At 35.2% G+C, this 14270-nt stretch overlaps 1 protein-coding gene across 50 annotated transcripts in view; it reads left to right on the forward strand.

Moving 5' to 3' along the window:
• MBNL1 (muscleblind like splicing regulator 1) overlaps window positions 1-14270 on the forward strand; it is a 211944-nt gene that overhangs the window by 181573 nt on the left and 16101 nt on the right. For 25 of the 50 annotated variants that reach the window (XR_744473.3, XR_005582482.2, XR_005582483.2 and 22 more), the window contains 3 exons: window positions 9846-10103; window positions 11276-11329; window positions 12191-12344. Coding sequence is in view for 45 of the 50 variants with exons in the window: in XM_074405511.1 (XP_074261612.1) it covers window positions 9846-10103; window positions 11276-11329; window positions 12191-12344 (466 nt within the window). In the remaining 5 variants the exon portion in view is untranslated. The remainder of the gene's footprint in view (window positions 1-9845; window positions 10104-11275; window positions 11330-12190; window positions 12345-14270) is intronic. The other 25 variants (XR_005582485.2, XR_005582484.2, XM_074405520.1 and 22 more) reach the window with 1 other exon arrangement.

A 14270-nucleotide genomic window follows, 5' to 3' on the forward strand; every position in this document is an offset into this window, starting at 1 on the left:
TGGGCAGAGACTATGGGGCTTTCTAAATAAAGAAACAAGTTGTCTGCAAACTTGTTCTTGCTGAGGGGATACACCTGATACATCTGGATTTTTGAGTGGTTTGTGGTTATACAACTGTACTTGCTTATTAATTAACTAATGCTGTTTGCAGATGGAATAAGAGGAAATTCAAAACATTTTAAATATCTTAAATTATTGGATGCTCAGCATGTGAAGCAATTTTATTCCCCCGGCCTTTCTAAAGCAAACCCTGAGGTTTTTTTTGTTTGTTTGTTTTTGAGACAGAGTCTCGCTCTGTTACCAGGCTGGAGTGCAGTGGCACGATCTTGACTCATGGCACCCTCCACCTCCCAGGTTCAAGTGGTTCTCCTGCCTCAGCCTCTGGAATAGCTGGGGCTACAGGCATGTGCCACCAAGCCCAGCTAATTTTTGTATTTTTAGTAGAGATGGTGTTTCACCATGTTGGCCAGAATGGTCTCAATCTCTTGACCTTGTGATCCACCCACCTCGGCCTCCCAAAGAGCTGGGATTACAGGCGTGTGCCACCATACCTGGCCAACCTTGAGTTCTTAATGAATAATTGTTGATTGATTAATGGGAACCAAATATGCAATCTGATTTGAACTTTAATGAATTATTAATAGATGACATTCAAAAAGCTGGTTATAAGTCTTCTAAACCAGTCCTCCCACATTCACAATTTTAGGTAGTTTGTTACTGGTTATATTTTATAGTGCTTAGTTGAAATGAAGACTTTTTTGTCTTTGGGGGTTTTTCTTTTTGTGAGGAGCTACTTAGCATATTTTGTGTTTTCTTTTGCTGTAGTCAGAACAAATGGATACCACTACATCAACTGTCATTTCTCTTTTATCTGAATTCTGCTTATCTAAATGCTTGATTGTAGTGCAGCTTCCTATCTTATTCTTGTTAACAAGATCTGATCCAGTGTCACAGTTACCACCTGTTAGGACACTGGAGCATGAAGCTCAGAGGCACATCTTCCTGCTCTGTGCTTGTGATTTTAGACAACCCTATCTGCAGGTTATTTCCTCGAATGCTAATTGTGTGATACGTTGAAGTCTAAAAGACATGGCAATAAATGCACACATTAATTAATTGGCCAAATGCTCCGTCATTTGGCATTTAAATATATACTTTTTCCTTGTAGAATTGTGAAGCATATTTTTGAATTTTGAGTTCTTTCTCAGGTGAAAAGTTTTCTGAATCAGTTAAAATATTGGCCAGTTCTTGCCACTTCTTTCTTTTTACTGCAACTTGTTAGACAGTAAAGAAATTTAAAATACTGTAGATTGTCAGCCTTCTGCTTCTTACATAATTGCTTAAAACTGACATCTCTACAGCAGCCAGTGTGATACTACAAAAAAAATGTTAAATTGGAAAACAGGAATTCAAGAATTACTGCATGTGATGTTGCTAATTAGGTGAGTCAGCTTGGATCAGGATTCTTTTATTCTCTTGGCTTCATATTCCTTACTTGTAAAATTTGGGGGTTGCACCAGATAATCTCTTAAGGTCACTTCCAATTGGAACATTCTAGGGACATTTAGGTCATTTTCTTGTTTCAACATTGATACCAACCACAAGCTACTGAAATGTTTTTTTGTTTTTTGTTTTTGTTTGTTTGTTTGTTTTGGAGATGGAGTCTCACTCTGTCGCCCAGGCTAGAGTGCAGTGGTGCAATCTCGGCTCACTGCATCCTCCGTCTCCCAGGTTCAAGCGATTCTCCTGCCTCAGCCTCCCAAGTAGCTGAGATTACAGGTGCCCGCCATCACACCCAGCTAATTTTTTGTATTTTTGGTAGAGATGGCATTTCACTGTGTTTGCCAGGATGGTCTCTATCTTCTGACTCATGGTCCACCCTCCTCGGCCTCCCAAAGTGCTAGAATTAAAGGCATAAGCCACCATGCCCAGCTGAAATGTTTATTTTTTTAAATTATGTAAATATATCTAGAAGCATATATTACATATATCACATGTGCACCCAACATGAGATTTATATCAATATTCATATTATCCTTTCTTTACTGGCTATCTTTTAAAAGACTTGGTTGCCAAGTACTTTCTGTACTCCAAAATTCATACTTTTTTTTTTTGAGATGGAGTCTCCCTCTGTTGCCTAGGCTGCAGTGCAGTGGCGCAATCTTGGTTCACTACAACCTTCCCACCCAGGTTCAAGCAATTCTCCTGCCTCAGCCTCCTGAGTAGCTGAGATTAAAAATTTGTACCACCATACCTGGCTCATTTTTGTATTTTCAGTGAAGATAGGGTTTCACCATTTTCGTCAGGCTGGTCTCAAACTCCTGGCCTCAAGTGGTCCACCTGCCTTGGCCTCCCAAAGTGCTGAAATTATAGATGTGAGCCACCACGTTCAGCCTTACAATTCAAACTTCTCTTAAATAGCAGTCTGAAATGTGTCTTTTAAAAGTCCATTTTGTGGCCAGGCACAGTGGCTCATACCTGTAATCCTAGCACTTTGGGAGGCCAAGGTGGGCAGATCATGAAGTCAGGTGTTTGAGAGCAGCCTGGCCAATATGGTGAAACCCCGTCTCTACTAAAAATACAAAAATTAGCCAGGCATGATGGCACGCCTATAGTCCCAGCTACTAGGGAGGCTGAGGCAGAAGAATCACTTGAATCTGGAAGGCAGAGGTTGCAGTGAGCCGAGATCACACCACTGCACTCCAGCCTGGGCGACAAGGTGAGACTGTCTCAAAAAAAAGAAAAAAGAAATTCATTTTGTGACCTTGGATTGCCTTTTAATATAATTTCTAAGCAGCAATTTCTTTCCATTATTATGTTAAGAAATTATTTGAATCTATAGATTCTAGAAAAGACTGATTTTTTTTTTTTAAGCCACATCCTGCTTTATTACAAAGTTAGTAATTGGAGAAATCATTGTTTGACTTACTTTCAAGATGCACAGTAAATTTTTATGATGCAAAAAGAATTTATGAATGCATTCATTCTGTCATTTACTCAGCAATATTCAGTGGAAAAACTATATTTAGCTTCAACTTTTCATCATTTATTTAATGTATTTGTAAATGATGTAGTTTTTTGTCAACCTTAATTAAAAATCTGTCTCCTCCAATAAGTTGATGAGAACACTGTGCACAGCATAGTGAAATACTTTAGGTAAACAATCATGACTATTAAGGTAATTTATATTACATAGGAGTAATCAAATAAAAACCAGGGGCCACATATTTCAGACACTGATGAAAACATTAGAGTGACATTTGGTTAACTGCATCATTTTTACATTAGCAGTCTATATGAGCAAAACATGAGTATCCAGGAGAGGTGGACAAATGACTTGGTTTCTGATAGTTCCAGTTGGCATTTGTTTGTATTAAAATAAATTATTCTTGGCCGAAAGTGTTATTCTATGAGGTAATCATTATGTGAGTTTCTAATTTGGGCCACTAATTCTTATATGTTTCCATTACTTACAGAGAAGAGTCTAGTAACTCTTTTCATATAGGAGGAAAAACACATAATACCACTTGACTACACAAAAAAGAATATTTAAAGCTAAATGAGGATTAGAATGACAGTGAAAAGCATGCCTAGGTTGGGATGTATTTAGGTGTTTAGTGGATTTAACATGATGTCATAAAAAGACTTTCTGTTCAGAAAAAAATTCGAAAAAAGATGCTTTTAATAATGTACAAAAGGCTTATTGGTAGGATTATTTTGATTTTGCATTTTTGTAGAGGATGTTTGGCTACTGCTTGTGTGATTTTTTTTTTTTAACTATCTCCAGAAAATTGCCAAGAAACCTTACAAGTTTTGCACAGAGGCTTATATAGGTTGTTTTTTAAAATCTGTGATAAACTTTAGAGTGACTCTTAAAAATGTAGTCACATCTTCATTTAAACAATTTAATATACTACGGCTCTGTCAATTATTAATCTCTGTGATTAGAGTTTTTATGTGGTGATTGTAGAATTGTAAATTGCTTAAAATAGAATAATTGCTAGATTAAGCACAGTGGTTCACACCTGCAGTGCCAGCTGCTTGAGAGACTTAGGTGGGAGGATCACTTGAGCCAGGGAGGTTGAGGCTGCAGTGAACTGAGAATGCGCCACTGCACTCCAGCCTGGATAACAGAGGGACACCCTGTCTCAAATAATAATAATAATAAAATAATTGCTAACTTGGTGTACTGACGAGCTTCTTTCAAAGTTGTGTCTATTTTCCTGTCCTGTTGGGTTTGCACAGTCATTCATGGGAATGAATAAATGACAGTGTGGAAGTGGGTTTAATGGTTCTGTTGTTTGTCATTCCTATTTAGATTTTATTTTATGTGTTCATGTGAGATCAAGTGGTAGATTCTTAGTTCCGTTACCTATGGAAGTATGCTTATGTTTTCTGCCCTGAATAGTAATGATGGAGTCTGCCTTTTAGACTTAAAAGAATGCTCACATTTGATCCTTACAGAAATACTATGAGGTAGCCAAAGTAGGTGTCCTTTTCTTCATTTTTTTAAAGAAGAAAAATGGATCAAATATGTGCAACTATTGAATAACCAACTATATTAGTCTATTTTCATGCTGCTAACAAATATACCCAAGACTGGGCAATTCACAAAAAGAAAATGGTTTCTTGGACTTAACAGTTCCATGTGGCTTGGGAGGCCTCACAATCATGGCAGAAGGTGAAAAGCACATTTCACATGTTGATAGACAAAAAATAAAAAAAGATTGCACAGGGACATTAAAAACCATCAGGTCTCATGAGACTTACTCAGTATTACAAGAACAGCACAGGAAAGATCTGCCCCCTGATTCAGTTACCTCCCACAACATGTAGGAATTCAAGATTTGATTTGCATGGGGACACAGTCAAACCATATCACCAGCTGAAACTAGAAATCACATCATCCAATATTTATCCAAGGATTTTAATTGTATAATAAATTGACTATAGTTATTTATCTAATTACCAGAATTATAAGGATTACTAAAGTAGAGATTTTAATCCTTTTAAAATGAAAATACAGATAATTCCTTCACATTAAATTATAAATGCATGATTAACAATGCAGTAGATACTTTGATCAAAGTGATTGATCGAAGTGATTATCCAAAGTGATTATCCAGGATTACTCTGTAAAGTAATATATTTTAAAAATTAGCTTGTTAGTTACCACTTAAAGTCCATGCTGCTTATTGGTGAATAACATGTAGCTATATGTCTTTGAATATGTTTGTTAATATTGGTCATGAACTATTAAATTGACTTTTCAAGACATGAAAATGGACAGAGTCCCAGTTTCTTGTTATAATTAACTTTTTGTCCCTCCCTTTGACTCTGATTTTCCAAAGATGGCTGAGTTAATTATACAAATATAGTGAACACAAAACATATTACTTCAAAGAGATATCTCCTTAAAGAACATGGAAATGACTCTCCAGTTTTGAATAAATTCAAATATTGACATTAATCTCCTTGGAATTCCAGTGCTTTAACTTGCAGAGAATTGTTGAATGTAGTATTATTTATAAAATTATATTATTTTGACCATTTTGAAATATGTTTTCATGTATTAAAAAATAAGAGATCAAATGACATAATTATTTATATTATCCAGATTTGTATGGTGTGTTATAAGCTATGCATTATTTTATTTGGTATTTATGACCTTTTAAATAGATGTTCATAGTGTTTTCATTGTGAAGAGTCCATAGCTAGTAAAGTGATAAGAACTGGAACTCTCAGTTTCTGACTCCAAACCCTATTGTCAGTCCACTGTATCTCTGCTATTTAGCTAACAAAAGAAGGTTTATTTAGAATTAATTTACATTTTCTTGGGAAATTTTTCTGATTATGTTTTCTTTTGATTGTTTAAAGTATATAATTATTCCATAGATGTTTTCTGGAAATAAAATTTAGAATTTAAATGTTTTCAGTTAATATCTTCATTTACAGATCTTGCCTTAGTACTTGTAAAGGGCTCATATTGAATCACATTATATGTGTAGCTAAATAGATTTTATTATCTTACTTTAGGTTTGAAAACCATTTATCAAACTTTTTTTTTTTTTGAAGACGGAGTCTTTCTCTGTTGCCCAAGCCAGAATGCAGTGGCGGGGTCTTGGCTTACTGCAACCTCTGCCCCCCGGGTTCAAGCGATTCTCGTGCTCAGCCTCCTGAGTAGCTAGGATTACATGCTCCCGCCACGATGTCCAGCTAGTTTTTGTATTTTTAGTAGAGATGGGGTTTCACCATGTTTACCAGGCTGGTCTCGAACTCCTGACCTCAAGTGATTCACCTACTTCAGCCTCTCAAAGTGCCAGTATTACAAGCATGAGCTACCGTGCCTGATTATAAAATATTTTTATAATTGACCCAGTAATTAGGTCACATATAAATGCCATTTCTGCACATTTATCTGTCAAAAATAATCAAAAAAAAAACTATAATCATGAATATATTATTTGAATATTTGTAATATGGAAATACTGGAAAATATATATCCTCCAAAAGAGTTACCTGTATTATGTACACTATTTGATTAAATTTGATGCAGCTATCAAAAGTGATCACGCTGAAAATTATTTAGCAAAATAAGAAAATGCTTATGCTGCATTGTTGAGCAAAAAAGGTCACCAAATAATAGCTATCAACTATTTTTAAAAATGTGTGTATACAGAAGACTGGATGAGAAGAGAAAAATGAACCACAATGTTGTTAGAATTTTCAGATTTAACTTTACCTTCTGTGTTTCAAATTCTCTGTGTGTTCTTATCCTGATTTTAACGATAAGTTTAAATTTGTTGAAATTTTGTTTGTCAGTTATAATTTGCTAATGTAACAATATGTCTAAGAGATTTCTTTTGGGGATTAACATAGTCTAAAGTCTCCCTGAGTTTATCAGAGAAACCAGACCAAACCCATATTGAGCAACCAAGGGATAGATCCCATTTTATTGATGGTGTCTATTAAGGAAAATATGTTTTAAAAGCGTGGGGAAGTTCATGTTCCCATAGGTACCCCACACTTCAGATGCACATCTAATGGCTGGTAAACTTCCAGTCCCTCTGGCCTGTAACTCTCACCAGCACAAGTTTTCACAAGAGATAAAGGAAGAGTAATGTGAGAGTAGCTATTACAGTGTATTTATTTTGTCCCATTTCTTATGTCAGGAGAAACCTTAACCTGCAAAAAAATAAAAATATGAAAGAGTCAAACATGCATATTATGCAAAAGAGGTTGATTAAGTTCTTTTACCCTCAGAAAAGGTTGGTTTTAGGACACAGTCTAAGGTAATTCTTAGTAATTAACTCTGCCTAAGTATTTTTTAGAGTTCTTCCTAAATGCGTCTCACGGGAGAGTAAAGAACGTAAAATTATAGTAAACCAAATCTTAACCTGTAGAACTCCCCCCAAAACACACACACTCAAATACACACAGAACCTAAAAATAGACTAACTTCAGGTCTTTTTTCTTGTTAATGTGGCAAAGAGTACACAAAATTGGAAAAATAGAATGTTAGTTCCCTGCTGCTGATTCATTTTGAGCATATTCAAGAAAGGAGGAATTATTGAGGAGTGAACAGCAGCCATAAGAGATCACTTATAGACCTTCTGCAAGTTTCCTGTTTGGTGATTCCTACATTGACATAGATTTGCTTAAACAGAAAAGTAGCCCTGTTGTTTATGCAGTAGTATATGTTTGGCATGCACACGCACGCACATGCGTGTGCACACACACACACACACCGTTTTATCGTTATTTAATGTAGGTACATCACTCTTCCTGAGTATAGTGATGAGCCTCACGTACAGTAAGTTTTTTTTTTGTTTGTTTGTTTGTTTTTGTTTTGAGACGGAGTTTCGCTCTTGTTACCCAGGCTGGAGTGCAATGGCGCGGTCTCGGCTCACTGCAACCTCCGCCTCCTGGGCTCAGGCAATTCTCCTGCCTCAGCCTCCTAAGTAGCTGGGATTACAGGCACGCGCCACCACGCCCAGCTAGTTTTTTGTATTTTTAGTAGAGACGGGGTTTCACCATGTTGACCAGGATGGTCTCGATCTCTTGACCTCGTGATCCACCCGCCTCGGCCTCCCAAAGTGCTGGGATTACAGGCTTGAGCCACCGCGCCCGGCCCTACAGTAAGTTTTGATTAGGTACTGGGTACTGTTTTAGCAAGCTCCATAGCTGATTCTAAAGTTCAGCCGGAGAAGAGGATGATTATTCTGGGTAACAGCTTGATCATTTTTGCTTTATAAGTTATAAATCTTGGTTATACTTTTATACTTTTTTCTTCTATTCAATAAGATAAATACACTAATGAAAAACCAGAATAACGAATAAATTTTTAAGTCATTTTTGTATTTGTGCTAACTGTGTGTGGTGATGAATGACATTGGCTCATTGTATGTATTTGGAACACAAAACTTTAGCTAGCTTGAGGTTTCCAAGTAGTGCAAGATATCATTTATAATGTTCTTTTTAAAAATGTAGTGTGGTACAAATTATAGTATCTCCTTTAAGAAGCACTTTCCTCAGTAATAGGGTATGAATATAATGGGGGGGAAACACCCAGATTTAAATGCAATCATTTTATTTCTACAAATTCAAGAAAACCTTTGCTTCGTAAGTCATAGCAGAGTTATAGTTTCTCTTTCTTGCTTAACTTCAAAATAAAGTGCTGCTTTTAGTATTTGTGAAAGGATACTTCAACAATTAAAAACTGTTTCCTTGAAGCTTGAAGAGCATGAAGTATTAAAAGGACATTCTGTGTTTTAGATGGCCCTCTTGTGGTAAAAGGGTCAAACTATCCCGAATGAAGACCGCTTTTAAATAGTAAGAGTCAAAATCGCGCAGATGAATGAGAAATAATCAGTTTTTTCTTTTTCCTTAAGAGCTCCATGGCAAAATCAACAGAATTAGCAAATACTAAACAAACAGACAATAACAAAACCAATATTTTTTTTACTGGTTGATATAGCTACCAAGTGAATCTCTAAAGAGATAAAAAAATAACTCCTCAAAACATTTTCATAAAAAGCTATCATTTTTTATTTTTTGTATATTTCACTTGGAAATAATTTTATATTTACAGAAAAGTTGCACAAATGGAGCCAAGAGTTTCTAGCTACCCTTCACTGAGCTAAATAGTAATATCATATATAACTGTGGAATCTCATAAGACCAGAAAAAATAGCATTGATATACTGCTGTTTAGCTAATCTACAGACTTTAATAAATTTTACCAGTTGTCCTCCCAATGTTCTTTCTCTGACTCCAAGCTCCTCCAGTTTGTGATAGTATCTCAATCTGTCTTGCATGACCTTGAGACTTTGGAAGAGTACTAGTCGGTTATTATATAAAGTATCTTTCCATTCACTTCGTCTGATGTTTCCTCTTGATTAAATTCAGGCAGTAATACAACTACTGTGATTGTGTGTCCTTCTCATTGTATCATATCAGTAGGTACACAATGTCATTATGTCTCATTGGTGATGTTAATTTTGATCACTCGGTTAAAGTGATGTCTGTCATGTTTCTTTACTTTGAAGTTACTGTTTTTCCCTTTGCAATTAATAAGTATGTCAACACCACTTCAGATTGTATTTTTACCATAATTAATGTTATAAATGCATTTTCTTTCTTATGGACATTTATACTGAAATGGAGTTATAATTTGTAACTAATCTAGGAAAGGCTAAAGTTACATTGTTGCATTGTTTGAAAATCATTTTCCCCCTTTCATCTATAGCCTTCTATCCTTGTCTTGCACTTAAAGTCTCTAAAGTCTTCAGAAAGCTTCTACTTGTTCATGTTGACTAAACCTCATGTACTTAATGACCTCATAGGTATGTCGAGAGTACCAGCGTGGCAATTGCAACAGAGGAGAAAATGATTGTCGGTTTGCTCATCCTGCTGACAGCACAATGATTGACACCAATGACAACACAGTCACTGTGTGTATGGATTACATCAAAGGGAGATGCTCTCGGGAAAAGTGCAAATACTTTCATCCCCCTGCACATTTGCAAGCCAAGATCAAGGCTGCCCAATACCAGGTCAACCAGGCTGCAGCTGCACAGGCTGCAGCCACCGCAGCTGCCATGGTGAGTAGAAACATCAGCTCTCTCCTTGTTAGCAGTCAGAAAAGCAAAGTGAGCAACTATATCTGACTACAAGCTATTCATTTATTAAGCTTTTGAAAAAAAAAAAATTGCTGAAGATATGTTTGTTCAGGTATCCCAGACAACATATAAAGAAGTTACTTTCACAGAAGTGAGGGTGACTCCTCAAATGGTTTAGATTGCTCCTACTCTTGGCCTAACTCTTACTCTGTCTTATTCTGGATGTAGGGTTTCTGAAATCTCTGCTTTGTAAAGAACCACCTGTCTCCTTTTCAATTTAACGATATTGCCATTTTCGGTCTTCTTATTTCTGTGTGCCATCTAATCAGCCATTGTTTTCCTTTGGTGTGTTCTTTTGCACATCAAGGCTCTTCTTTACATATATCTTGCTTTTAACAATAACATGATCTGGAACTATTTAGAAGAATTGTTTCAACAAAATTGTTCTTAAAATTAGCTACAGGATTTTGAACAGTACACTATCTAGATTGTCGGAAATAATATTGTGGCATAAACATAATAGTAAAATTAGAGAAGCCTGACTATGCCATTATATAGAAAGGAGAGAGACAGTAGTACTCAAGGAGTTAAAAATTAGATCATTAAGAATAGCTGCTAAACTATATTCTCAAGGTAAATTTTAATGTGATCTAATAGCTGATTTTAATGAGCCCATTCTTTGTTCTTTGCTTAGCTGTTTTAATGTAGTCATTTTTTACCCAAATACATGACTTAAATCAACGAAATATTCATTTTAAAGGTCACTGTGTAGTATTTCATAACACAGTGAAATAGTCATGAGAGAGATCTTTTCTGTGTTTGTTTATGGATACTTGAGCAAAAATACAGAAGGCAGACTCTCTCCTCCTCTCTTCCTTTCACTCTTTTTTTTCTCTTAGAGTATCTTGTTTGTAATTAACTACAAAGAGGAGTTTATCCTCCCAATAACAACTCAGTAGTGCCTTTATTGTGCATGCTTAGTCTTGTTATTCGTTGTATATGGCATTCCGATGATTTGTTTTTTTATTTGTTTTTTCTCACCTACCCAAAAATGCACTGCTGCCCCCATGATGCACCTCTGCTTGCTGTTTATGTTAATGCGCTTGAACCCCACTGGCCCATTGCCATCATGTGCTCGCTGCCTGCTAATTAAGACTCAGTCGGCTGTCAAATCACTGAAGCGACCCCTCGAGGCAACCTTTGACCTGGTACTATGACCTTTCACCTTTTAGCTTGGCATGTAGCTTTATTGTAGATACAAGTTTTTTTTTTTTAATCAACTTTAAAATATATATCCTTTTTTCTGTTATAGAGTTGTAAAGTACAATGAAAAAACTGAGTGTGGTTTCCTGACAAAATTAGTAGAAAGACTATAATCTAAGTACATAGATGGATATCCAGTGAAAGATTCTGAAAGCCCAGCAGCCCACATTCAGTTTAACTACATTGTAGAATGTTCTAAAGAAATAGTTGGAGGACGTAAAGAGTGTATTTTTGAATGTATATTTATGTACCTGTTTGGTTAGCATGGCTTTAGTGGTAGAGTTATTTACATTTTAGTATTTATAGTTCAGTATTTAAGAAAAAATAATTGCATGCTCTGGGACATTTGCATGTCTAGGTAGATCTGGGGGGAGGAGCAGAGTGGGGTTAGTTTTTATTTTATCTGTTTCAGTCACTCTGTACAATTAACTATTAACATTGCTTATACTTGTCAATCCTCATGGAGCTCGCAGTGCGGCTTTTCTTCTTTTCCCAAATCAGTGGCTTCTCACAGAAAGCCTGAAGCATTATGGGACATAAAGCACTTTAACTCATTATAACATGTGCTCTCGTACTAGTGAGATTTTGGTTTGGACAAAAATAATGCTTCCTTTAAAGCTTTTATCTTGCTTTTTTTTTTTTTTTTCCTTAATTTTTTGTTCATTGATTTTTTTTTCCCTCGGGTAGTTAAGTGCTCTGCTGCTTGCTTGCTCATGCTTCCTAACAATTTTAGCCTTCGACTGATTTTTCTTTTTTCTTTTTCTCTTTTTACTGGTATTTGTTTTTTATACTCATTCACTAAACAGGGAATTCCTCAAGCTGTACTTCCCCCATTACCAAAGAGGCCTGCTCTTGAAAAAACCAACGGTGCCACCGCAGTCTTTAACACTGGTATTTTCCAATACCAACAGGCTCTAGCCAACATGCAGTTACAACAGCATACAGCGTTTCTCCCACCAGGTAAGGGGTGGGGTTTCTTAATAAATTAATCTGACAATCCACAGAGAGTCCTACTGTTAGAGCAGATAAACCACACCCCAAGTTCGTTTGTATTTATAGATGAGGTGTCAGGTAAGGTGCTCAATGATGGAAACTTATCTAAGGTATCTCATGTGGTTTTCCTTAAAAACTAAAGATTTTAGCTTAATGAAATATGGTTTAAGGATCAGTGGTATTTTATATATTTATTTGTGTTTGTGTAATTTGGAAATGAAATATGGTTCTCTTTTTTTTCTCCTTCCTCAACATTGTTTATGTCTGTCAAGCTATTTTATACTTTCTTGCTGTAAGACCCCTTTGCCTTCATTATTCCATAGAATTAATTTAAATAATATGAAATGACACTTTGTTTTGATTTTTACTTTTCAGCCATTTTGTTTATAAGATCAAGAATGTAAAAAAACTTTGTGTTCTAGAGCTCTTAAAACGGGCTCTTATTGACATCAATCAGTACCTTGCTTAAAATTATTACTGTTTCTAAGCTAATATTGAAATAGCCCTAAGGCCTCAGCAATGTTTACATTTATTATGGAGTTCTCCATTTGTGGTTTCAGCTCATTTTCAATTTGGTAATGTATACATAATCTGGAATTATTCACACAGATTTCAAAGATTAAAACACAGACTAGCTACTCATTTAATTGCCTGGAAATTTACTCTTTTTATTCACTTTGAATTTATTTCAGAAAATACATATAAACTAATTATTATCTGGAATTTTACTAACCAGAAACATTAATCTCACTTTTCTCTTTATCACTTCACCCTTATTTCCAGAATACCATGATTTTAGAGATCTATTTAATAAAATTATTTTATTAATTAAATTAATGAGCAGATATATATGTCAAAAATCCAGCTCCCAATTTTATATTCAACTATATTGGCAGTATTTACAGTGTATTAGGTTCATAATGCTATAACAGAATGCAAATTTATTTTTGATTCATGAACAAAATAGTAAATTACATCTATGAGTTTTTACTACCAACCATAACATTTTATACAGTGCATCTTTGAAAATCAGCCATCCATATGTAGAATAAATATGAAGTAACATTTAATTAAGTAGGATATTCCACTAGCTGAAATAGCCAGTGCCCCAGACACATGTATAAAATGATATTTGTACTTGTGAAATAGTATCTATCAAGTTACAGTTTGTCCATATTGGAACAAAAATCAAATCATTTTGACCTGTAGTGTATTTGCTGCATTCTGAGGGAAAACTCACACTTCTCTTACATTTTGTAATATTATAACTTTCTTCTCAACATCTGTAGTTTTTCAGAAATTTTCAGACATTAATCTTCTTGATCTTGTGCAAGCTGCTGTGTCCCTAGATTTTCGCTGCTCCCAACAAACAATCCATTAGTTTTTCTGTAGTCAGACGAGCAGACAAGGTTTCAAGGGATTATATGTAACTATCATAATCTCTTTGAAGAAATTAAAACTTATTTTTCCAGTTTATTTTATTGGCTGAAACATTACCATGAGAAATGACAGTCTCGGCTAGACCAATGGTAGTGAGTTATCTCAACTGATTGTTCACAGTCAGTTACAGATTGAACTCTACTCACTCCCCTCTTCTTGCTACCGCAGTTGGCTAGTCTTTAAAAAAAATGATAGTTTCTCTACTAAAGTCTAAAAAAACAAATCTATGCTATTTGAAGAAAGCTGAAATAATCTATTTTATCAAATAGGTTTCACATTAGTTTTTTCAATATTCAAATAACTATAGTTTTTTTTTCTAAATAAGAATAAACATCAGTTGTATGGTACGATGACCCTTATTTGTGATACTAGTATCTCCCTAGAATAGTTTTTTTGTCTGTGGATAGAACCAAAGATGATAGGTAAAGGTCAAATTAGGAAAATAATAAACTC

This window comes from Saimiri boliviensis, chromosome 9 (assembly GCF_048565385.1).
Source record: "Saimiri boliviensis isolate mSaiBol1 chromosome 9, mSaiBol1.pri, whole genome shotgun sequence".
Taxonomy (NCBI): domain Eukaryota; kingdom Metazoa; phylum Chordata; class Mammalia; order Primates; family Cebidae; genus Saimiri; species Saimiri boliviensis.